We start from the raw sequence: 27,065 nt of genomic DNA, 5'->3' as shown, positions 1-27,065 counted from the left end.
CTCTCTCTCTCTCTCTCTTTCTCTCTCTCTCTGTCTTTCTCTGTCTCTCTCTGGTCAAATGAAAAATAAATAAGAATTTTTAAAATAATAATTTTTTTAGAATTATTTAATTAAATTAAATTAATTTATTTATTTTAATTTGACCAGAGAGGGAGAGTGTGAGAGAGACGGAGATAGAAAGTGAGAAGGCAAACCACCAGGTCCCGTTAGCGCCTTGAATTTGAAGTAATAGCAGGAGTAGAAGCATAAATATCACAAGGACAGCTAGGAATGCATCAAAAATTAAAATAAAAATAAGACCAGAGTTAAATTGTACTATGTGGGAATAATCTGAACAGGCATAACATTTGAAGTATCTTTGTTTTGAGAATTCATAGTGGGTGTGAAAGAAAAGAGGAAGACCAAGACCAGGTCCATGAAGAACATCCACACTTAGAAAGTAGAAGAGGGAAAGAAAAACCACCACCCCCTACTCTGCTACTAGCAAGAAAAACACAAAAACAAAAGCAAAACACTCACAAGTAGTTAGCAGTAGCTGAAGTGGAGTAGGCCAGGAGCCAGAGATGGGGTAGGTGGGCTCAGAGAAGCCGAACCAGGCTGACAGAGGTAATTTTGCTTCCAAACTGAAAATCTTAATTTCAAAAGGAGGAAACATCACTTAATTGAGGATAAGCAAATATTTCCAGAACAAAATGTTTTGTCTTTACTAGCAAGTTTCTTGGCATGACCAGCTCCTGCTATTCATGGCCACACTGCTTCTAATTTCTGGCAGAACATGTAAACAGTGACTTGCAGCTCACTGTCCTGGAAGGGCCCTCTCCCACAAACATTAGGGTGCTCTTCCAAGAGTCTTCCAGAAGCCTGAAGATACATTAGTGGTTTTCACATCTCATTTCCCATTTAGGGGAACCCACAGAGCTGCAGGTCCACCAAACCCTGTTCCTTTCTGCATCTGGACCACCTGCTGGAAACCAGGCGTTCTTAAACCAAGGTCAGTAAATATTCTAGCGAGTGAATATAATTTTCTACTATCCATGTAGATGCATTTTCTAAAGAGATGATTTACTTCTCTTTTGGTTCTTGAAAGGATTACCTTTTTTAAAAAAAAGTTAAGGTCTCTGTGATAAACTGTGTACTCTTACACAATAATGTGAGTTCCTCGAGCACAAAGACCTATCCTTGTATATTTGGTTTCTTCCTGGTATCTCTACCAATCTTAACCTACCCCATCTCTGGCTCCTGGCCTACTCCACTTCAGCTACTGCTAACTACTTGTGAGTGTTTTGTTTTTGTTTTTGTGTTTTTCTTGCCAGCAGCAGAGTAGGGGGGGGGTGGTTTTTCTTTCCCTCTTCTACTTTCTAAGTGTGGATGTTCTTCATGGACCTGGTCTTGGTCTTCTTCTTTTAAGGAAAGATGAAATGCTCATTAGGCGCTACAGCTTCCTATTTCACTCAGCAGATATGCCTGCCTTGGCTCATAGCTTTAAGTGAGAACTTCATATATATACACGTATACACTCATTTTTTTTTCATTGCCAGCATGCACATGTGCTCATCATAGAAAGATAGAGAGAGAAAGCCCCCTCCCAGTGGGACCTTTTCTTGCACTCCTCCTCCTATCAGGATTTGAAGCACACATGTATACATGCCTGTGTGTGTTTTTTATGCCTCTGGACTGGGATTCAAACTACAGTCAGCCATGTGGGATCTACTCCCCAGGTATAGTGCTCAACCACAGTGCTAGGGGACCCACTCTCTCTCTCAACAATTTCCTTTATAACTTTGCTAAGTAAGAATTTGCATTTCATGAATAAGGAAGTTAAGGCTGAGAAAATGCATATGTTTTGCCAAAGGTCATAGAGCTTATCAGACTTAGGACTGATACCATGATCCAAGCCTTTGTTCTCTATGTCTCATATTTGCCCATGTCTCTAAGGACTGGAGAGGTAGTTTACATTTTTAGGCCTTGAAAAGATGTCTTGGGCTCCAGTACGTCTCTAGTATTTCCTATACAACCTTAAGCAAGTTCTTAACCTAAGGCTGCATTTCTATTTACAAAACGGGAACAGTAAGAGTTCCTATTTACAGTGTGGTTGTAAGGTTTAAATCAGATTGTCCTTAGACATACTCAGTAAATGTAGGCAGCTATTACCACCTCATGATACATTCATTTGTAAGTAAAAATGTGTATGAATATATTAGAGTTGGCTTTGTTTTCTGGAATATGCATTGATTGACAATCAGTTGGGTTTTGTTTCATATCAATTCATGTGTGTGTGCTCTCCAGAGGGGAACGGAGAGTAAGCACCGCCAGTGGGGACATGGTCGTGCCAGTCCATTTCTGTCAGGATTTGGGCACATATGTACAACACCTGGCATGTTTTTCAAGGTGCTAGGGCCAGGATTTAAAGCACAGCTGGTCATGTGGGATTACGCTCCCTTAATCACTAGGCCATCGGACCAGCCTAAGCAAAATCTTTTTATTAGCCTGAAATTTTATATTCATTAAAGGCGGTGGTTTCCAAATAGTTGTGTTATGGACTGGCAGATACAATTATCATATAGTGAATTCAGTTCATCGTATTCTGGGTAACATTAGTTGACAGCAATGAGGCGCAGGCTTGGCTGTTGACAGGACAGAAGTTAGAATGGCATGCCAGGCAGTACAGTGTAGGAATTCAGAGCATCAGATTTTGAATCTGACTTGGATTTCAGTTCCACTAAACAGTATTACAGCCTACCTATTCAACACCAGATATGTTTTACGTTCTCTTCCAACTTAAAAGAGTACCTGCTAACTTTCTCTCTGAATCCACCAAGAGACAGCCCCATCTATCCTACTTGCGCCTTTTCACGGAGTTCTTCAGAATGTAAAAGGAAGTGAGGAAGCCCCGTTGCAGCCTCCCAGTGGTGGCTAGAGTTGGGAGGCTGCAGGGCAGCTGGGCTCTTGACACCTGGGTCTTGTCCCTACACTGCAGGAGCAGTTGAGCCTGCCCTGCAAGCACTTCATCTCCACACACAAGTTGCGAGTCCGTATTTACACTGAGACTGGGCCAAGCCTTCCTGAACAAGTGAGAATGAACTAAACTTTAATATCAAAACAGACGCAGCCAACCTTGGAAGTCATTGGACAAAAAAAGAAATGTGAAGGACTTACAAAGTGACCAGGCTAGTTTCAGTGCTCTGAAACTAGAATTAAAAACCACACAGGACTGATTAGAGTCTCCTAGCTCCAAAGCCTGCTGCAAGCACATTGCTCTTAACCACACAGGACTGATTAGAGTCTCCTAGCTACAAAGCCTGCTGCAGTTAAATGTGTGTGCGCGTGGTTAATCGAGAAATGAAGAATGACAATGCTCTACCCAAATCAAAACACAGTTTTCCAAATATGTGTGCTCAATCTCACTTTCCATGTTGTTTTAATGTTGAATTTTTACATAAAAAGGATAAAGAATAAGTAAATGATCTTGTGTGAATCAGCATCTTAGTTTTACAGATGCCTGTGATGGCAAAGTGGAAGAGGACAGAGAAGAGGGAGGCTGTGCCCAGCATGTATGAGTCAGGCTGTTCGTGAGGGCTCGGACTTCTGAAATCCCAGCATGCTGAGGGCAGACAGTGCTCAGAGATACCTGGGCCTGGAAACTGCTTTCTGCTCACAAGAGAAAATGTGGCCATGATACCCTTTAATTTGATTCCACCATCCCGTGAGCCTACTATTTAGAAATTTCATTTAAATTTGGCCCAGCTACAGCAGTAAGGCAAGCAGTAGGGCACAGCTATGATGCTGGAACATAGAAGATCTGGGTTTTCAGACCAACTTGGACTTCCCAGGCACAGCGGCACTGACCTCTAACCCCAGCTAAGAGTAAAGATGGGGCAGGATTGCGGCATGGGTGCACTCTGTGAAAATGTTTCTCTCTCTCTCTCTTATTTAAATACATACATAAATACGTGAATTTTTTTAGAAGTTTTTGCTATAGGGCACATGCACTTGCCAGGCAGAGAGAGAGAGACAGAGAGATAGAAACCAAGAAATCACCCCCCAGGGGGGATGGCCATACCACAATCCCTTCTCCTCCATTCTCCTCTCAGGATCTTGGGCACGCACGCACACGTACCCGGCGTGAGTTTAAGCCACCGGGTCCAGGACGCGAACCGCAGTCGACTACATGGGAGTCCAGCGACATAGCCATTACGCTAACTGCTGGTCCCCATAAATAAATTTAATCACCAGCTCTCCATGAAGAATGGTATATGAGTATATGTGTTAATTAGCTGGAGTTAGCCATTCTACAATGTGTACATATTTTAAGACATCAGGTTGTACATAATAAATACATACAATAACAGAGTACAAATAAGTAGACTCACCAGTTTGCTGGTATGAGCTGAAATGATAGCACAAACCTGAGCATTGAAAGGCTCCTCTCTGCCCCAAGATTGTCACTGGGAGCAGCAGCCTCCCAGGGAACCAGCGTGTGAAGGGCAGCCACACAGGATGTGCAGTGTCTGCTCCTGCTCCGGGTTACCACTTCCTGGGGCCTTGCAGCCTGGGCTGGGTAAGCTGTGACTGCGTGTGTGTGTCTGATCTCTTCTCAACAGTTGGTAATGCAGATGCAAACTGGGTTAATTTTATACACGGCAGTAAACAGGTTTACCGCATTTTCAAATGGCTCACTGCACTCGTTCGTCTTCGGCCCCATAAGTATCTTTTCATTTTCATTAGAGTTGATCGGGATCTACAGAGTTTAGTGAATGCTAAAGGAAGCTGGTTAGAAATGGCCAGGCCAGCTCATGGCCAGAATCCAAGAGGAGGGAGAGTCAGTGCAGAGGACAAGAAATACAGTGTGACCAGCCCCGTGGGGAGTGCTCTCTCTCTCTCTCTGTCTCTCTCCCTCTCTCCAGTGAGTACACATGTCCTCTGGAAAACTGACACTAAAAATCATGATCAATGTAAATGTGAGGTTATGAAAATGATAAATTATCCTCAGCAAGCATAGTTTATAATTCTTTGTTGTGTATATTTTTGTACATACTCTTACCTCCTGGAGGTGAGGACTACCACTCTTTTTGGGAGGATCTTTAGACTTCAACCATGTTATTTGTTCATTGGCTACTAACAGGATTTTAAAAACTAGGGCCTCCTAACAGATCCTTTCATGGGGCTTTTGTTGTACAAATATTAATACTGTATGGTTTTAAAAACCTTTGGTTTGCTTTACAACGTTGCCAAGAAATAATGCCTTATATTCTTACCTTTCACTCTATGTCTCTGAGATAATTAATATGCAAATTATTCTTTTCTAGGCTTGGAACTAGTGCAGCATGACTTTCCTTGGACTCTTCTCTCTGCTGGTTCTGCACGGCATGGCTTGGGGGGCCACTTTCCCTGAAGAAACTGTTGCCGAGCTGTCAGTGAATATGTACAACCACCTCCGAGCCACTGGAGAGGATGAAAATATTCTCTTCTCTCCACTGAGCATTGCCCTTGCCATGGGAATGATGGAACTGGGGGCGCAAGGATCTACATTGAAAGAAATTCGCCATTCCATGGGCTATGGCAGCCTGAAAAATGGTAGGAGTGAGCTTAGGTTTGCTTTTTGTCTTCTCTTTTCTTTCTTTTTTCTTTTACAGAAAGAGTCTCAGTGTATTTTGCGGCCCTCCTACCTTGGCTTCCTAAGTAGCTGGGACCATAGGTGTGTACCATGGAGCCTGGCTTTTAGGGAGAACCCAGAAACGAACTGAATTCCGTCTGGCTTCAGCCAGCTAAGCAGCAACATCTACCAATGCATGCTCCAGCGCCAAACCCAGGCTTTGATATATTAAGATGATTTGTCTCTAACTTTGAATTCAATTATGTGCTTGTCTTTTGCCAGAGGCAGCAATATTTACACAGGGTGAAAAATGATCTCGTTGAGATATGTGACTAGGAGAAGGAATAGAAACCCCAAAAAGGTGTTAATTCCTGGCTCCATTCCTGGTTGAGTGAATCTAAAGAAATTACACCACTTCGAAATTATTATTTAAGTAAACCCCACGGTGATAAACAAAGAAAAGAGGATTCTGGAGTTTCTGGTCTAGGGGAGAAGCAATTATTCAGCAATTATCAAACAAGAAAATGAAAAATGACAGCCGTGATGAGTAGGACAAGGGGTCTTTGAAAAGTTCATGAAAATGCATATTATGAGAAAACTGCGTAGATTTCCAAACTTTTTTGCACCAAAATAAACTCATACTTTGATTTCATTTCTCCATGAACTTTTCAATGTATACACTTATAAAGAACGGCAACATGGCTGTCTAAAAATATCAGATGTTTTTGCTTAAAAATGAATTACATCATCATTTAAATACCACCCAAGAATTTTGGGAATGCTTTATTATTATAAAATTATATGCATCAGAGAAAATTTCTAGCCAAAGTGTATTTTGTAATTACTTTGACACGATGTAAGATCTCTATTTTAATGCTTCTAATATACACATGAATTAACTCATTAAAACATAAAGACCTCGGGCTGGCCTTGTGGCTTAGTGGTTAAGGAAGTTGGATCTCACGTGACTGACTGCAACTCCAATCCTGGCCCAGGTGGCTTGAAAAGCAAACCAGATGATGTTCAAGTGTGCCCCAAATCTTGACAGGACAAGGAAATGGAGAAAAAGAGATTGCAGCATGGTTATGCCCCTTTGAGGGGTTCTTTCTCCCTCTCCCTCTCTGTCTGTCTTGCCCTGGTGAGCACAGGTACCCTCCAATCAATTAAACTAAAAATTAAGACCTAAAACAATTTTGAATAGATTTACTAGTTCTAAGAATTTTTAAAATTCTACTACTGAGAGTTAAATTTAAGGAAATAATTTGAATTTTAAACTAGATCATTAAACTTAATCCTTCATAATAGTTATGAAGTAAGATTAGTTGAATGAAAGTAACCTGAGTACTTTTTTGAAAGAAAATGATTTGAACAACCGCTACTCTGTAAATCCTAGTCAAATAACAATAAAATTTAAGATATTATTGTCTTAGTTGACCATGGTAAGCTGCCAAAAGTAATTATGAACATCTAGAAATAGTTCAAGGATTGGAATCTCCTCCCTGTGTCCCTGTGAGGTGTAAGGCTGGAGCTTTTCCTCGGGCTCTTGTTCTATTCATCTTCTTGCTGTGTTTTAGTGCTCCTCCATGCCCTAAGACCTTTCACCATGCGTGTTCCACTAATACACTTGTCCTTTGTCATCTTCTAGGAGAAGAATTTTCTTTCTTGAAGGATTTTTCTAACATGGTAACTGCTGAAGAGAGCCACTATGTAATGAAAATCGCCAATTCCCTCTTCGTGCAGAATGGATTTCATATTAATGAGGAGGTTTTGCAAATGATGAAAAAATACTTTAATGCAGAAGTAGATCATGTGGACTTCAGTCAGAATATAGCCGTGGCCCACCACATCAATAAGTGGGTGGAGAATAACACAAACCGTATGTTACTTAGTTCCTTTCTTTCTCTAATAGCTTAGTTTGAACCCTTTTTTTAATTTCTGAAATTACTTGTCTCCTGGCTCCTTTTGCATTCTTATTGGAAGATAGCACGTAGTTGGGTATCTAATAATTATTTTGTATGGAATACAGTCTATTTTAGAAACATTGTTTATGAAGGACATTTGTGAAAGAAGTTCAATATTTCGAAATGGATCACATTTTGACACTGATACCCTGAACTCTGTACTCTCTGATTAATGCGTTTTCTCTGGATACTCATCTTAACTGTAGTATGGAATGGTGCTTTAAATATAGTTACCAGGTTTTAAACCACAGATCTTGACTAGAAATTTAAATAAATTGTATAGGACTCATTAAAAAAGAGCAGCCTTTTTTTTTAAGCCCAAATAAGTGGACAGGAAGTAGAATTAGATGCATTTATTTAAAAATTTTATTTCTAGTTCATATTTTTCAAATGTCCTTAATATTTCTAAATGTGTCCTATTTTAACATTTTGTTTTCTAATTTACCAGAAAAATTACTGGAAACAGATGTTCATTAAATGAAGTCGTATTGTTTAAACTCCCCCTAAGTTCCTGTGTTGAGACCAAGCAGCTTGATTAGATACCCGACATCCAATAAGCACCCCAAAGCACTTCTATTTTATAAAGTGCTGTGATTGATAAAAGGCAAAAGATTTATGCGATCTGAAGAGAAACCAGAGTATATGTGATTGATAAAAGGAGAGACGACATTGCAAAATTTGGTGCTGTGTTCTCAAACTATGAGATTAATATGTGGGATAAAAGAAATATATTTAGTTGTGTGACATTCAAAGACTAAATCAAGAAAAATAATCGACCTCTGTGTGGTTCTGTGGTTATTTTAAGTGTCAAGATGCTACAAATATTACTTTATGTGCTATAGGTATTCTGGGTGCCCTTGATAGTTAATTATGCAAGTGTGTGTGGGGGTATGTGTGTATGCATGCATGCTTTTTCCTTTGAAAAAAGATACTTTAAATTTTTATTGTAAACTTGGTATACTGTTTATCTGGACCACTCTGTTAGATGGTAGTTCAGGAAATTTTCAATACCCCTTCACCTTCCAATTTATATGAATTTTCATCTGTTCATTTTCTCCCAAATAGATCTGTTAAAAGATTTGGTATCCCCAAGAGATTTTGATGCTGTCACTCACCTGGCCCTCATCAATGCTGTCTACTTCAAGGGGAACTGGAAGTCACAATTTCGACCTGAAAATACTAGAACTTTTTCCTTCACTAAAGACGATGAAAGTGAAGTCCAAATTCCAATGATGTATCAGCAAGGAGAATTTTATTATGGTAAGATATTTGGTTTCTGTTTCATTTTCTTGCAGTATATTAACAAATTAAAATAAAAAAAGAAAAACTGAACTGCTTATTTCTCAAACTCCTTATCAGTCTAATTTGGACTGCAATTTAGTTTCCTTCCCTTCATTTTCAAAGGTCTCTAGACACTGAGTGTATATGCTATGTGGTGACTGTTTCCCAATGTTTCTTTAATTTATAAAGTCGATCATACCTGGGGGCCAGCAGGTGGCATGGTGGTTAAGGGCATTGAACTCCCACATAGCTGACCACGATTCAAGTCCCGGACCTGGCGGCTTGATTTTTCTCTCTCTCTCTCTGGTAAAATTAAAGCAAATAAAGTTAAATAAAGTAATTACTTTTTTAAAAGAATTATTTAATTAAATGAAATTAATTTACTTATTTTAATTTGACCAGAGGGGGACAGAGTGTGAGAGATTGAAAGATGGAAAGTGAAAAAGCAAACCACCAGGTCCGGTACTCGAACTGTGATATGCCATGTGGGAATTCAACGCCTTTAACCACCACACCACCTGTCAGTCCAATAATTTAAAAAAAAAAAAAAGGAAAAGTTGATTACACCTGCAGAGTGGCTTTATTCGTCAGAAACTGCTTAACAACGTGCAAGAACATCCTGACTGACTCCCAACAATCACTTGCTTCGGGCTGGTTTTCAGTGAGCCCTGAGTTCTATGAAGCCCTTGGTTTGGACTCCTCAGCACTTTTTGAATTATGAGCATTCTTCTCTGCTATGGTGTGACTGTGCTTCTCCAGAGTTTACATCTTGGAATTGCAAAGGTGTTACAAGGAGACTTACTCTGATTATGGTATTGAGAAGTGGGGCCTTTGAGAGGTGATTAGGCATCAGGGTGGGACTCGCACATTGAGACCTGGTGAGAGCGAGAGACAGAGACACATTCTGCTCTGTCTTGTCATGCACCAGCAAGAAGATTGTCAGCAGATATGACCCCTTGACCTTGGACATCCAAAACCCTAAACTAAATAAACTCCTATTGTCTCAGCTTACCCAGACTCAGGAGGTATCTCTGTTATTAGCAACAGAACGGATTTGAACATTCTCATCCAAGGACTTTTTTATCCTTTAGAATTTTGATTTCATTCTTGGATATGAATGGCCAGATGTAATTTGTCCATTCATAGATTCATTTATTGAGAGCCTATCATTTATGATCCCACTCAATGTCTTTGGCATCATTTTCAAAAGTGTTTCATGGGACTCCTCACGAGTTTAGGATGTTTATCATTCCTTGCTGTACATTATATAGAATTGTGATAATTTGTGAAGTCATGGGCAGAAATGTGATTTTTAAGCCAAGTAAATGTTAGAAATAATAGCTTATTCTATTTAAAAATAGACAGTAATAATAAAAGACTATCGTAACAGTTACTCAATCTAGTCAAAATAAGAAAGGAAAATAGACGTTGACATGAAAACCAGAATGTTTAGTAGGGTAGCTAAAGGACCTAGATCAGTTATAAAAAATGTTCATAATAAGAATATCACAGGGGTTGGCAGGTGGTATGGTGGTCAAAGGTGCTGGATTCTCACATGACCGACCATGGCTCAAGTCCTGGACCTGGTGGCTTACTTTCTCAATTTCCCTCTCTCTCTTTCTCTGTCCCTCTCTGATAAAACTGGAAAGTAATAATAATAAAAAACAAAGTTAAATAAAATAATTCTTTTTAAAAAATTACACAATTTTTGAGAGATTTTTACTATAGGGTGCCTGTGCTCTCCAGAGAGACAGAAAGTGAGAAAGCACCCACCAGGAAGGATGGTCATGCCACAGTTCCTTCTCGTCCATGCCCCTGTTGGGATTGGGCACACATGCACACATGCTGGAAGTTAGTTTTAACCCACTGGGTCTGGTACTTGAACCACAGTTTACTATGTGAGAATCTAATGATGTAACCATTACACTATCTGTTGTTTCCTCATATATTTTTTTAAAATAGGTAAAATGTTAAAGTAGCAGAAGAATAACATGTTTAAAATAATATATATATATACACACACACTGTATATACACAAATATATTTATTATACAGATATATTCCTAGTCAATGTGACTAAGTTCATAGAGCACAAAATTACCTCACTTACCTATTTCCCTGATTTGGAGATGTTTATCCTCACATATACACTAACTATTATATAACACATTTCCTTTTGGCTATGTAGTCTTGACCTCAAAACTTGTCATTGAGGTGGTAACAAATTACCAGGTATTACATGGTCAAATTTCTCCTTCTTAGAAATCAAGTGTTGGGACCAGCAGATGGCATAATGGCTATGTTGCTGGACTCCCATGTAGTCAACTGCAGTTCTAGTCCCAGACCTGGTGGCTTAAACTCACGTCACGCGTGTGTGCATGCATGCCCAATATTCCAAGAGAAGAATGAAGGATAAGGGATTGTGGCGTGGCCATATCCCCTGGGGGGGGGGTGATTTCTCACTTTCTGTCTCTCTGTCTCTCTATTTTTCTGGTGAGCGCACTTACCTATAGCAAAAAAAACTCTCCAAAAAAGAAAAAAAGAAAAAGAAGAAGGAAGAAATCAAGTGTCTATCCATAAATGTGACTTGCACCCAACTGGGAGCCTGGGCTTTATTTTTCTAAGCAGGACTTTTCATTGTTTCTAATAATATCCTTTATATTGAATTATCTCAAGTAAAAATAAAATGTAATTCTAAAGATTATGTTATGATGAATGTAAAAAAAATTGGAATTTGAAAATAAAATAAATTTTGCAGAACTGAAGATACATTGAATTTCAGGAACTATTTTCAAATAAACCCTCTTTTTCTCAGATGCTTACATGTCTTTGATTTTATAGACAACTTTAGAATATAGTTACAACAAATCTAAATCTTTAAAACTTTGGTCTCGGCCTCTTATGGCCTTTCTTTCCTTTTCAGGGGAATTTAGTGATGGCTCCAATGAGGCTGGTGGTATTTACCAAGTCCTAGAAATACCGTATGAGGGAGATGAGATAAGCATGATGCTGGTTCTGTCCAGACAGGAAGTTCCACTGGCCACTCTGGAGCCATTGGTCAAAGCACAGCTGATTGAAGAATGGGCAAACTCTGTGAAGAGGCAAAAAGTCGAAGTATACCTGCCCAGGTGAGAGACTCATGTGTGACCCCTCCCACAGCATGGAGGAAGGGCTGTTGATGAAGATCTGACCAGAAAAACTCTTCCCCAGCTTCTGAATTTACTCCCTACTCCTCCTCTTGATCCTCTTCCTTCTCTTCCTCCTTTTCTTCCTCCTCCTACTCTTTCATTTTCACGTGGTCCTACCCACAGACACATCCTCACTTACTGATTCATTTAGTACAACTTGCCGAGATCTAATTTCAGATATGATTCAATATTCTTAGCTTTGTTTTAGGAAATTGTTCAATCCATTGTCCCTGATTATAGTTTGCATTCACAGTCCTCTGTGTTTTGTTAATATTTGAAGTTGATTATAGCTTGAGAGAAAATAATCTCCAATATTGTTAGGAGACCTGTAAGTATCTGTTCTGGGGACTAAGATCTGTCCAAAAATTAGCAGGAAGATGCAACTCTGCACAAAATTATTCCTGTAGCTGGAAGAATAAAATCCATACAAGGACTTTAATTCCTGCCTCATTCTACTTCCTCAACCCCAGCTCTGGTCCCTCATAACGATGGACATTCCATAGCATGTACTATTCATGTGCTTCTGGTGTGCCTCATAAATCGTCCTCTTGCCATGCCTCTGAGTTTCCATGTATGTCCTTGCATTGACCTTTCTTTGCCTGATATTGTTCACTTGGCCTTTAGGGCTGGACTCTGGCACTAATCCTGTTGGAAGCCTTCCATGAATCCCCTGATGGAGAGGGGACCGTTCTGTTTGTCTCATTTAGGCATCCCCTGTTATTACTTGTTAAAAGCCCACAATGACATTACCTGTTGTGGGTCTTGCTTTCTTTCCGGAAGTTCTTCTAGGGTAGAGTCAGTTCTGTCTCCCACATAGGTGTACAACAAGCACTTGCAAAATGAAACTCCGCTGAATATATTTATTCAGCCCTTGAATATCTTACCACCAGTAGTGGAGCTAGACCAGTAGACGCATACAACATGTTTGTAAACAGAATGTGTAGATTTTAGGTTGAAAAAAACATAGCAATGAACAACAGGTAAATGTATGTGTGTACAGGTAGGAATACAGTTTTAATTCTCATTCTATGTTAAGAAATTTGGTTAAATGTAATGAATTACTATGAGCATTGAAAGACATTATTATTAATGCTGAGTTATTGAAACCTCATTTTGTTTATTCTAATTATAGGACACGACATTTAAAAGTTCATTTTTTATTCCAGAACTTTAGCTGATGATAGGCTTATGTGATGGAAGACATCTATTTGGAACTGTCGATATTTTTGTCTAGAAAATTGTTGTGTTATATATTCATCATGTAACAATGTTATATATTCCTAACACAATTATACACAATATTTAGTCAGATATTTTTAGTCTACATATAAAAATTAAGGTAATTAGAACCCAAATGTTTGGTTTGGGGAGGTGGGGGTACTAAGATATTTACTACTCATTACTTCCCATGACAATGCATTTATGTAGAAAGATGAACTAGAAGTCTATTCTCAGGAGAATGAATACCTACACAAAAGCCAAGTTTTGTTTAATGTATGATAATTGACTGTTACATTTTTAATATACAAACAATTTCTCCTAACTGCAAAGGACAATTTACTTTTGAATATTAATAATTAAATTCAAGTGACTATCTACCTCAGGCCTAAATTTGTAAAATATTTAGTTCACGTTATCACTTCTCTGATGACTTTTATCATTTTTTTTTGCATTTTGTAGGAAACTCTTTTGATAATATGAGAAATGAATTAATAACACTTCCCTTATTAAATTTCATGAGTTAATGGCAGTGTCTCCCAATGTTTCAGTTCAGTAAGGATGAAAAGTTGTTTAGGACTGTTTTAACTTGCCTGACACTGATCAGTTTCTTAATTCTTATAAATTTTATAATCTTGCACATGGGATGTGTTTGTTCTTTTCTAACACTGGCTTCGCACATCTCTTCAGTCTCTATGCTTCTGCCCTCAGCATACTGCTGCAACGTGTTCAGGTAGAAAATTGAATATGAATAATGACATACCTTCTGACTTTCTAAAAGCCATGTTTTGAATTTTCGCATTAAGAGAAATGTAAGATTGGTCTTTCCTAATGTTGTTTTCATTTCTTTTTTATTTTTTGCCTTTATTATACTATTTATTGTGTAGTACAATCAGGAAAGTGCATGAAGCATACAAGCGGGCTTTAAAAATTTATGGAAATTTGAATCAAAGTTTAAGTTTATTTTGGTACAGAAGTTTTTAAAAAAAACTCCACCCATAGTTTTTGGGTTTTGTTTTTTTGTTTTGTTTTGTTTTGAGAAAGATTTTTGCTGTAGGGCACATGCACTTGCTGTAGAGACAGAGAGAGATGGAGAGACAGAAAGTGAGAAATCACGCCCCTAGAGGGATGGCCACACTACGGTCCCTCCTCCTCCACTCTCCTCTTGGGATATTGGTCACGCACGCACACGCACACATGCACATGCACCCAGCATTAGTTTTAAGTCACTGGGTCTGGGACTCGAACAGCAGTCGACTACTTGGGAGTCTAGCAACATAACTATTACACCTTTTGCTGGTCCTTTCCTTTTCTTTTTGTTTCTTAATGCATGACATGTGTTTATTCAATGTATGGGATGCATCTATAATGGCCAGCCAGTTAAAGATGCATGTTAGTTACTTGGGATTGTTTTTCTTTTCAAAAATCTATTGCTGAAATTATGGTGATTAGTTATGGGGAACAGAGGGGCATTGCAAGCAGAGGCCGTAGTTCCTATCCTCATTTTAATACCTGTTCCTTGTATGATCAGGGAAAGCTGCTTGGCCTCTTTAACTTTAGTTTGTCCTTCTGTAGCCTAGAAGGGATACCTTTCTCCTAGGATTGTTTGGTATCAACATGGGAATGATTAAATGAGACATTATCCATGAAAGGATTTGCATAGTGACTGAAACATAGTAAGCACTCAACGTAGGAGACACGACAATGATTATTTATATCAATTTTAGTTTGCATTAAGAGGGAAGATGTAATAATTGAATAATAGGTATTTTTAATAGTTTAGTAAGAAAAAAAAGACAAGGAATGGACAAGTGGATATTATTTACATCTTGTTTTCAACTTTGAACAAAAATCTAGAGTTTTGGGACCAGTCGCTGGAAACTGGACTCCCATGCAGTAGACCGCAGTTTGAGTCCCGGATCCGGTGGCTTAAAACTCACACCAGGCACGTGTGCGTGCGTGCCCAAGATCCTGAGAGGAGAATGAAGGAGGCGGGATTGTGACATGGCCATTCCCCCTGGGGGGTGATTTCTCACTTTCTGTCTCTCTGTCTCTCTATCTTTCTGGTGAGCGCATGTACCCTATAACAAAAACCTCTCCAAAAAAAAAAAAAAACTTAGACTGTTTTCACTTTAACTTATGTGGCTTTTTTGCATAGTACTTGAGCCAGATACTATAAATATTAGAATGAACAAGACACTAGATACCACTAATTTATGGTTAAAGTAGCAGGAATTATTATAGCTATTTAACAAGACTAGTCCAATAAAGAGTGCACATATACACCTTAACATTGATAATAATGTGACATTATACATGATTGCGATAAAATAAGTGGTATTCTTTCTGCCCTCCATTGAATGCATCCTCATGCTCGCACCATCTTAAGACTTTCAGAAGCTGTATTTAATACTGACATCAGTGCTGTGACATAGATATTATCATTATTGCCATTTTTACATGCTAAAACAGAGGCTCAGAAATTAAGGAATTTACCCGTGTTCACTTGGATAAATAACGCCTTCTCATCTGACAAGCTTGCCACAAGAGTGTGAAACCAAGAAGGGACCAGCAGGTGGCATAGTGGTTACATTGCTGGACTCCTACATGGTCAACTACAGTTTGAGTTCCAGACCCAGTGACTTGAAGCTCACACTGGGCACTTGTGCATGCATGTCCAAAATCCCAAGAGTGGAATAGAGGAGGAGGGATTGTGGCCTGGTCATCCCCCTGGCTGGGTTGGCGGGGGAGGGGGGGGTAGATTTCTCATTTTGTGTCTCTCTGTCTCTTCAGTGAGCACAAATGCCCTATAGCATAAATCTCTCTAAAAATTTGGGGAAAAAAAAAAAGAAGAAGAAGCAAGAAGCCCTTACTGATATCTTGCTTTGCTTTCATAGGATCAGGATATATCTAATATTACCTTGATTCATATCCCTGTTCTGCCATTTATTAACCGTATGACCTTGGCCAAGTTATTTTATCTTTCAGCCATCAGTTTCTCCTCCTATTTCCTAAGGATAATAATAATAATAATACCTAATTCAAAGGGCTGTTGTGATATTTAAGTTAATCCATCTTTTATACCGTTGGAATGGATCCTGGTAAGGAAGTAAGCGTAAGTCTTAGTTCCAGCCATCATTTTCATCTCGTTCATCTTCTTACACCCAGATGTCAGAAAGGATGCTGATGTAACTCAGGGGCCATCACAGACACAGTTTTTTTAAGACACCACCTTTTGCCTAAGGATTTCTATTTTCTCTTTATACTGATTAGGAGGCAACAGCTTAGTCAAAGAAAGCCTTTAGTTCTAACCAGTTTTTCCTTTTTTAAAAAAGTAATAAACATGTTTTCTTTTTACAAATGTGTTTGAGGAAGGACATTTAGAAGAAAAATAGGCAAAGCATTAATGGGACAAAGAAATGTGGTATTATCTGTTGAAGATAATTTTATAGTTTTATCAACTGGACTAGGGAGAAATGTTCACATGTTGAAAAATCCACTTTGTAAGCTAAATAACATGATTGAGTGTACAAAAGAAAATGAAATAAAAAAAAAATATGTTTTGATGGAAGCATGTTTATCCCTGTCTTTTGTTAGAAAGATTGGTGCTACAATTCATTGGTTTGAGAGATTCTATATTCCAGAATCATTCTGGCTTCCTGGAGAAACCATCATTTTAAAATTTATATTCTATTTATGACCACTGTACTTACTTTTGTCAAAGTTATTAAACAATGTCTTATTTCTTCTTACAAAGATGGTACACATTTCTGTCTGTTAACTCATAATGCCCGTTAAGGTAAAAAAAAAAAAAGACCTATTTTATTTTTTAAAAAAAACCTCTAATTATAAAAGCACATAGTTTTTAAGAAGTAATATTTAACCCTTGTATTGATTGATAGTTTTCTCGTGATGCTATCATAAGCACAGGCTTATGTTCTAGAGGTTTCTATAACCAGGAAGATGTATTTTTAATGTGATAGATCTGTATTTCCTTCTTTTGCATTACATCAAGTTAAAATGCTAAAGTTATTCATTATACAGCCGAACTTGCTTCTTATTAAACCCCGTCCAGTTGAGGGGCCTGGGTTGGGGCGAAGGTGAGCAGCATACGCTGACCAGGGTTCTAAGAAGAAGATGCAATACCTGGGTAAACATAATATTCATCAGTGCTAGCCTTGAGAGTTCAACATTATACGTCGTAGGTCGGAAGATTTTAAAAGCTACTCAATTCCATCCTTTCCTTAGTATCAGGACAACCTTGCCTGACCTCATCTGCTCTACCATAGATTGCAGTTTCCTGCTTATGTCATCCCTCTCCTATTTAAGAGCTTCAACCCTATTGTCTTATTATTGTCTTGGATGCCCCTCTTTTATAAGCACATGTAAATGCTATTTGCAGTCCAAAATCAGTTTTCACATCATTTACCCTCTGCAAAACAGCCTTTAAAAATCAACATATCTGACATGTTATTCTTGTCCCAGCCAAGACATTGTAACTAAATCCGTTTCCCCTGTATGTTCTCCAGGTTCACAGTGGAACAGGAAATTGATTTAAAAGAGATTTTGAAGGCTCTTGGAGTAACTGAAATTTTCATCAAAAATGCAAATTTAACAGCCCTGTCTGGTAAGAAATAAACATTTAATTTGTAAAAATGTTATTCTGTAAAAGCTTTCTTAAATGATGATATTAAATCTCTATTTACTATGGAGTTCTGGTGTAAAATAGAATTTCCACTTGCCAAATAAATCTAGACAGAAATTTTTAACTTCTACAAGAAAAACTACAAGTATAGTCATTATGTTAAATTTACATTATCTGGACTGTGTCTTAGCTTTGATAGTAGATCATATTCTCCAGAAAATCTGTCTTATATATTTTTGAATTCCCCATCCTCTTTGACATAATGTCTTATAGAGGCCATGATCAATAAATGTATTCATTGAACATCTCAATATATTCCATTGTAATAAATCATCGGGAAAGACAGAAAAAGGATAAATGAATGCCTGCCTTGAGACCGAGGATTCTTTCTGAAGAATAAAGAGTATCCAGCGAGATAATGCCCCATTTTCCTGAGTATTCAATTTAAAAAAACACTGCGGTTTCGAAGAAGTAGCTTCAAACTACATCTGGCACTTTGGGGTATTCAGTGATTTATTTTAAGTATCCCAAGGGAGGAAAAAATCCAGTTGCATTGTTTGATTCAGGGAGCCTAATTTATGCAGAGTAAAAAAAAGAAATCATAAAATGTAAATAACATTAAAGCCTTTAGAACATGTAAAATACTTTGGGATGCGTTTTTAAATGGCCATTCCCAAGACATGTATCATTGAAAAGAGGCAACAGTGAGCTTAAAGCTTAGTATGTAACCTTACATAATGATTGTTTTCTATCGTTTTTATGGAAGAGAGAAAATAAGATAGGGTTGGTTTCCTGATGAGATAAAACAGATATATGTTAAGATAAATGAACTTTACGATCTAAGGTCTCCTTATATGCAAGTTATTGAATCCAGCCCTCCACCTAGAGGGTGCTAAAGCGATAGAAGATGCTTCAGCTTGTTCATGTATTACAGGACAGAATCTAGTGTGTCTCCCTAAAGCAGCAGCCTACAGAAAATCAAGCTGACCACACTACAGCTCCTAAACCTAGAATGTGAGAGCCCTCGGGTTGAGTTCAGAGAAGTTGATTTCCCTACCCCTGAAATGGCATATGTGTGTGGGGGGAGAAGGGGTGAGGGGATCTTGCACACACAAGTGAGAGAATGAACAAGAGAAACAAGGTGAGGAGAGAGGGCCATCACTTTCAAGAAATTCTTAAGGAGTTTGTGATCAAAAAGCCCTTCCCCTCCCAGACCCAAGATCTACTGATTGTTTTCTAAACAGTGCTGGGCTTCTAGCAACACACTGATACTGATGTATTTGGTACCACAGTTCCACCCTGTGTGGAGAGGGCTTACAGCCGTAAGCACTAAGAGAGCTTTTCTAAATGTCTGCTATATAAATGTTCCTGTCCACACAAGAGAAATGAGTGTGCCCTGAGTAAATGTTTTCATGGCTCATATACAAGCTTCCAGGGCTCTGAACTCTCCAGTGGGGTTGTCAAGAAGGTAGGAGTGGTGGAAATTCAAACGGTAATATGGTATCTTTGTGCCTGAGTCAGAAAAATATTCATAACGGAAGCGTAGCGTAATTGAAAGTTCTAATACCCTCTTCCCTAGGAACTGAAAGAATCTGTCTTTCCACACTGGCCCAGTTCCAACGGGGTAATTACATTCTGCTCTCTTAACATAGCTCTATTTTCACTTTGATTAGCGATCCCTCACTGTCTCACCCAAACATCTACACAGTTATTTCACACAAGTAGAATATCCGCTACCTCTCAGTCCTCAGGGAGTAGCACTGCAGTGGCAAATCAATTATTGTGGTCAGTGTAGCTTATAATTTCTGACATATTGGGAAGGTTTATAAGATTACATTTAATTGCCTTTACTGTGTACACAGACAGTAGACCGTAAATACGCATTATGAATGCAGATGGTTGAGAGATTTGAAATAACACTAGAAACTTCCAGAGAATTCATACGTCCTGTATGCAAAGTATCCGTTTGATCAAACCTCCATGAGAATTGAACCTTTCTCATACAGTTCCATCTGCAGTGCCTGGCACAAAAGTGATGCAGCTACAACAGCTAAATGAGGGAAGATGCCACGAGGGTCTTTGGGCCCACCTTATAAATTACATTTCTCACAACATTTGCCTCCTGATAGCATCAATAAGAAATCTAGGATTTACTGTTCTTAAACGCCATTCAGTTCAGGTCTCCAGAATCATCTGATAAAAAATCTGAAGCAAACTGTTCGCACTTTCAGTAGGAAACCTTTGATTCATATATTATTAGTTGTGCTAGAGTCTTTGTATTTCCAGCATGTGGAACGCATCCTTCCCCTCTCTCTCTCTCTCTCTCTCAGTCTCTCTCTCTCTGTCTTACACACACACACATGCACACGTACACGCACACACACCTGACTTGTAACTCATTTATTAAAAACTATGTTACGCTATAAAACTTGCTTCTCTGCTTCCTCTGAATTGGATAGCATTTCCGCATCATTTATTTGGACAACATATGCTCTTACGTGGTTGGAATCCTTTTCACATGGCTGGTATTTTACTCTCCAAACAAGTTGAAAACCTTGACAGTTAAAGTGTGTATATCCCTGAAGAATCCCCACAAGTACCCAAGGAAAGGTATTTGCAGCATGCATTTGGTTATTACTGTAGACATGAGAGTCTTGTGTTTAGACACATGCGTGACATTAGTCATCTTACATACTATCTTTTCATTTTGTTAAACGACTGTGGGTGAATTAAGTCCTATGAGCAAAGTACCATGTCATAAAAACAAAGAAGTGATTTTAATATGATGCCCCATCTAGAATAGTGGGTAGATTTGTGGCAGAAAAAAGATAACATCTGGGTTTGATAAAAGGAAGACTGATAGCATTTTTTTTTTCAAGAATTATTTTACTTAACTTTATTAATTTGTTTATTTTAATGTGACCAGAGAGGATCAGAGTGAGAGAGAAAGAGAGAGAGAGAGAGACAGTGAGAAGGCAACCTGCCAAGTCTGGGACTCAAACCGTGGCCAGCCATGTGGGAGTCTAGTGCCCTTCACCACCACACGGCCTGCTGGCTGGCCTTGTTACTCAGTGGCTTTCAATCAGGATGATCTGCCCCTTCTCCCGCACCCCCCCAGGGAACATTTAGCTGTCACCGCAGCTCTTCTTCGTTGTGGAAAATGCTGGTACTAACGGGAAGAGGGCAGGGATCTCGGTAAACGTGTACAACACACAGGACAACTCCCCACAATGAAGGCTTCTCAAACCCCAAATGACAATGGTGCTGAGGCTGAGAAACCATTGTGGAAGCCGAGAAGAAAAAAAATCCAAAGACAGAATGAAAGCATACTGGGTCAGAAGACAGAAGATACACAGGGAGACTTCCAAAAGTTCATGGAAAATGGAGTGAAAAGAATGAGCTTATCTTGGCACACAAAAAATGGAATGTATCCATAGTTTTTTCATCATGCACATTTTTCACTGACTGTTGGAACACTCCTCATATGTATGCATGTAGGCTTTTTTTCTTTTTTTGGAGAGGTTTTCGCTACAGGGCGTATGCGCTCGCCAGACAGACAGAGAGAGACATAGAGACAGAAAGCGAGAAATCACCCCCCCAGGGGGGATGATCACGCCGCAATCCCTTCTTCTCCATTCTCCTCTCGGGATCTTGGGCACGAACGCACACACGCCTGGCGTGAGTTTTAAGCCACCAGGTCCGGGACATGAACCACGGTCAACTACGTAGGAGTCCAGCAACATAGCCATTATGCTAACTGCTGGTTCCCTCCATGTAGGCTTTTAATGCAGAGAGCATTTTGAGCATCTTAGAAAGCAAAAGAAGAGCTGTCTCAAGAACACAAGACAGGGATCAGCAGTTAGCATAATGGCTATGTCGCTGAACGCCCATGTAGTCGACCGCAGTTCAAGTCCCAGACCCAGTGGCTTTAACTCATGCGGGGCGCGTGTGTGTGCATGCCCAAGATCTCAGGAGAATGGAAGAGAAGGGATTGCGGCGTGGCCATCCCCCCCAGCGGGGTGGGGGGGAGGGGATTTCTCACCTTCTGTCTCTCTCTGTCTCTCTGGCAAGCCCACGCGCCTATACCAGAAACCTCTTAAAAAAAAAAAAAAAAAAGACCACAGGACAGAGTCCGTGCAGTGACTGAATTTTCATTTCTCAAGTGTTAGGAAGTTTACTTTGCATATGTATCGTTTTTTCAATCAAAGTTGTCATTTACAAATTAGGGAACACTTTTTTTAAAAAAATAGCATTAGTAGTAATTGATTAGTAAATTAATTAGTAAATTCAGAAGCACCCAAGGAACAATTCAGTAGTCTTGTGACATGTTCCATTCTTAAAGTATGTCATGAAAACTTGATCTTTTTTTTTTTTTTCCAAAATAGCAAATGTGATTTAGGGGTGGGGGAGAAAATCCTGCCTCCCTTTCTCTGGCTTCTGGAGAAACTGAGTGACTTGAGATCCTTTGCTAAAATCTTTTGAGTCGACTTCATGTTTCATCCCGCGACATCCGCTGTTTCGACTCATCCCTGCTGCCTGCGCTGTTCCAATAGCCTCTTAAGTGCTTTCCAATCTCTCTTCCATCTAATCTTTTATCTGCCGCTGTCGATTAAGCGCCTTAAGGCTCCCTCAGCTCATTCCAGCTCCTATTCGAAGCTGCTTCCCTCAGCTGTGGCCTGTCCACTGCTCGGCAGGGCCTGGACACCTCAGCTCTCTCGGCCTTTCCTCTGGCTGATTCCTTATACACACCTTGACCTTCAGACACACGGAACCCTCGCCTGCACCCTGCACCTCCCCAGTTTTCATCTTCATGAAATCTCTCTCACCCCAAATACCTCTGAACCAAGACTCGGCTCAAATTTTCCTCACTTTCAAGTTATCTGGGTACACCCACCCTCTTAAATTTATGCTATTTTATGCCTGTCTTTATCACCCATCGGGTCTTATCTCTTTGTATTGTTATGAATGCATCTAATGTCCCTTGTGAGAATTCAAACCCCCCCTAAGATCAGAGGTTATGCCTGTCTTTCCACAGGGCCCGGCCCTGTGCTTTTTGCTCAGTACTCCATGAATGAAGACATGAAGGAGATAAGATGCTCAGTATTTGTTCGATTTATTTGTCACCTCAATGGATGTCCGTCGCGTATTGTTATGAATGCATCCTAATGTCCCTTGTGAGAATTCAAACCCCCCTAAGATCAGAGGTTATGCCTGTCTTTCCACAGGGCCCGGCCCTGTGCTTTTTGCTCAGTACTCCATGAATGAAGACATGAAGGAGATAAGATGCTCAGTATTTGTTCGATTTATTTGTCACCTCAATGGATGTCCGTCGCTCGTGACACTAAATCCCGTGAGTGTAAAACCCAGTGAAGACTCACTATAGACGTGGAAGAGGGCGTGCTGAGAGTCAGTTTCTTCTCGGGCTCTGTTTAGAATGCTCATCTAGTCGCAGCGTGGACCCTGTTATAGAGCAGAGCTATTTGTGTCACGGAAATGAAGACTGTCAGTATTTGGATTAGTGGGTAATCCTTCTGGAAGGTAAAGGGAAGGAGAAGGAGAGTACCAAATCCTTCAGCATAAAGTACGAGCTTTAATAAAGGAGCCAATGAAATAAAGGAATTAAGAAGACACAGCAAAAGCCATATTCAGGTCAGACTGAAAGGCTGCAGGTTTACCCCAGATCCACTCGTACATCCCACCCGTGTCTGTTCTCTTCTGTCCTCACACCTGTAAGCCAGAGGGCTCTGTTTCTCTTCCTCTGCCGTAATTCCAGTTCTGCTCCCACTTTCCCGCCTGGACTGTGGCGACTGCTGAACAAAACTGACCTTCCTGCCCCTAGCTCTTTGCTAATCCAACTCACCCTTCACAGCTGCTGCCACAGGTACCTCCTAGGGGCAAAGCAGCCCTGTCGCTTACTTCCGGACAGAGCCCAGGCTGTCTAGCACTGTGGCCAAAGCTCTTAACACTATGCACATCCCCTATCAGTCCCCTTCTTCTTCATAACCCAGGCTCCAGCTGGACCTTGGAATCATCCCTGCTGTTTCTCTCATTTTGCAAATATAACCATCTGCCTGGAATGCTCCTGACCCCTTCTCTGACTTTTTATTCTTTAAATTATTCTTCAAGATACAGCCTAAATGTCACTGCCCCTGAGAATCGTCTGACATCCCTCCTCCTCCCTGGAGTTTCCGTTTTCCTTGTCTCAAGCCCGAGAGCACTTTGCACATCCCCCTCTTGTCGTAGGTCTGATCTCTTCGTAGACTGTCCCATGCTTGTCTCAGGAGGAGCTTTCCAGAGCAGGGACTGTGTGATGGATGTCCTCCTGTCCCCAGAGCCCAACCTGGCGTGGGGCAAGAACTGTAAGCAGTGGCACTGGGCCCTGCCTGGCTGTAGTCTGGGACTTCGCCCAGACCTCCCACTCTCGGGCCTCTCAGGCCTCTGTGGGCCCTTGAACATGCCCAGCCTGAGTGTACCTACGCACCAGCCTCTTCCTCGCCCGAAACTCTCTCACTTCAGGTTCCCCATGGCTGGCTCCTTTGTGTTCCTTTAGTCTTGGCTCGAAGTTACTCGGTCAGACAGATCTTTCCTGATACCTCACCGCCACGTGAGTCCTCGTCCCTGCCCCAGTCACCCACCGGCACTTCTCTTATTTTATTTCCTGACACTTACCCCATGTTGAAATTGGAGTCATTTATTTATTGGCTTTTTAAAAAACTTTTTTCAAGAGAGGTTTTTGTTTTTTGGGGGGGTTTTAGTTTGTTTTTTTTTGTTTTGTTTTGTTTTGTTTTTGTTTTTGTTTTTTTTGCTATAGGGCATATGTGCTCCCCAAAGACTCAGAGATAGAGAGACAGAAAGCAAGAAGTCACCTCCCGGAAGTGTGGGGAGGATGGCCACACCACAATCTCTTCTCCTCCATTCTCCTCTTGGGATTTTGGGCACGCATGTGCATGTATGTTCCTGGTGTGAGTTTTAAGCCGCCAAGTCCAGTGAACCATGGTCCACTACTTGGGAGTCCAGCAACATAACCATTAGGCCGTCTGCTGGTCCCTTGATTTCCCTTTCTATTATCCTTTTATGTAGTGGAGGTGTTTAGTTCACCATCGTACACCCAGTGCATCGGCAGCGTCCAACCGGCAGAAGGTGCTTAGTCCAGAGATGAACGAGTGGATGGGCGAATGAAGAAACAAAATGAGTATTTGCTGGTCTGTAACGAAAATCCATTCAGAAACACCAGCGTTTAAATGGTATCCCTACCTACCACGGAAGGGCTCAAAACTTCTAAACTTCTATATTTCATGGATGTGGCTGAGACTAAAAATATTTCAGCAACTGAAGCTGGAGATGTTTTTGGCATTCTAGGGTTCTGTTATGACACTCTTCGTCTTGTTATTTTAAGCATGCCCTTGTTGACGCAAAAGTCTGCTGACGGGGCTGCGTTTAGGAACAGCGCCACGAGGGAGCCGTGGCCCACACTTGGAAGCAGTGGCCCACACTTGGCGTGACGGCCACCCTGTCGCACTGCCTTCGTCTCCCATCCGGCGAGCTTGTGGTGGCTCCAGACCTCGCACGTGGAGGGCACTTGATAAATATGTGCCCAGAGACGGAATGAATGCCTGAGTTCTCTGCCCTGCCTTCTTCAGAAGAGCCTGAATTATTGGCCGGGTCTTCTCTGGGGAGCCTGGGCTTTGCTGGCTCTGCTCCCATCCCATTCGTTGTAAATAGGTTGGCTCCCGCGGCCGGGAGGAAAGAAAGTCCGTCATTTGGCAGTGTCTGCCATGGTCCAGAGGGGAAGGCTGCAGGGTTTTTATTTTTTATCTTTTTTAAAAAATTGATTTGTTGAGAGAGGTTTTCTCTAACTAATGAGTTCATCCGTCCAAAAGGCCTAATACCCCTCACGGCTTGACGCCATTCATCAATTTTCTGGAGCACGTCCTGTGGCTGGCCGTGTGCGGGCCTCGTGGAGGACATGACTAGGCCGGGCAAGGGACTGGTCCTCAGGGAGTGATGGCCAGCAGGGAAGGCCGTCTTGATTGACCGCGATGACACGGGGTGTGGATGCGGGGTATCGGAGGCTAAGCCGAGGGGCTCTGAACTTGCCTCTATCCCTGAGACCCAGCTGGCTTCTAAGATTTGGTGGCCACACGCATGTTGCCTAATCCACTTTCAGCTTACGTTTTGTTTTAAAATGATGATTGAAGTTCACCCCAAGAGAAAAAGGCTTCATTTTCTTCTTTCCCCCTCAGTATCCGTGTTGGCATTTCACATCTACCTGTTTTCTCCTACTTGTGTACCTCAAAAGGAATGGTGTTTTGGGAACCAGCAGTTAGCGTAATGGCTATGTCGCTGGACTCCCACGTAGTCGACCGCGGTTCGCATCCCAGACCCGGTGGCTTAAAACTCACGCTGGGCGCGTGTGCGTGCGTGCCCAAGATCCCGAGAGGAGAATGGAGGAGAAGGGATTGCGGCGTGACCATCCCCCCTGGAGGGTGATTTCTCGCTTTCTGTCTCTATGTCTCTCTCTGTCTGTCTGGCGAGCGCACGCGCCCTACAGTGAAAATCTCTCCAGAAAAAAAAGGAATGGTGTTTTGTGACGGTGGAATGTCCTGAAATCTCATTGGCATTCACAGACATTTGGGATTCATTGTGTAACAGTTAATCACACAACGGGTCCCTGAATGTAGGGTCGAATCCTTGTTTTACTGTCCTTAAATACACACTTTCTTTTTTAGGTTTTTGAGAGACAGAGATAGTGAGAGGCAAAGTGAATGATCACCTTTTGGGGGGAATGACCACACCACAATCCCTTCTCTGTTCTCCTCTAACACACATGCTGGCATGACTTTTTTTTTTTTTAATTTTTATTTAACTTTATTTATTATTATTATTAGTCTCCAATTTGACCAGAGAGAGACAGAAGAGGGAAAGTGAAAAAGGAAGCCACCAGGTCCAGGACTCAAACCACAGTCAGCCATGTGGGAGTAAGAGCCTTTAGCCACCACGCCACCTGCCAGCCCCGGCGCCTGGCATGGTTTTTTAGCCACTGGGTATGGGAATTAAATGGCCCCTAAAATGCCTTTTAAAAAAATATCCAAAGCAGTGGTCTACTGGATCCTATCCCCGTTACCCGCCTCCTCAGTCAGATTTTTCAGATTTTTAGCGGAATGTGGTCTTGTACTCTT

At 40.7% G+C, this 27,065-nt stretch overlaps 1 protein-coding gene across 5 annotated transcripts in view; it reads left to right on the top strand.

The window, feature by feature from the left end:
• Nucleotides 1-27,065, top strand: part of SERPINI1 (serpin family I member 1) — an 83,118-nt gene that overhangs the window by 47,809 nt on the left and 8,244 nt on the right. For 3 of the 5 annotated variants that reach the window (XM_006150289.3, XM_014588508.2, XM_027772549.1), the window contains exons 2-6: nucleotides 5,307-5,574; nucleotides 7,239-7,469; nucleotides 8,620-8,814; nucleotides 11,759-11,963; nucleotides 17,771-17,868. In XM_006150289.3, coding sequence (XP_006150351.1) covers nucleotides 5,325-5,574; nucleotides 7,239-7,469; nucleotides 8,620-8,814; nucleotides 11,759-11,963; nucleotides 17,771-17,868 — 979 coding nt within the window. In that variant the 5' untranslated portion in view covers nucleotides 5,307-5,324. Of the gene's footprint in view, nucleotides 1-904; nucleotides 992-5,306; nucleotides 5,575-7,238; nucleotides 7,470-8,619; nucleotides 8,815-11,758; nucleotides 11,964-17,770; nucleotides 17,869-27,065 lie in introns of all 5 variants that reach the window. The other 2 variants (XM_006150290.3, XM_027772548.1) reach the window with 1 other exon arrangement.

Source organism: Tupaia chinensis, unplaced genomic scaffold (genome assembly GCF_000334495.1).
Source record: "Tupaia chinensis unplaced genomic scaffold, TupChi_1.0 Scaffold000281_1, whole genome shotgun sequence".
In the NCBI taxonomy this organism is placed as follows: domain Eukaryota; kingdom Metazoa; phylum Chordata; class Mammalia; order Scandentia; family Tupaiidae; genus Tupaia; species Tupaia belangeri.
Note: the sequence above shows the minus strand (reverse complement) of the source record. Positions and strands in the feature narration are given on the sequence as shown.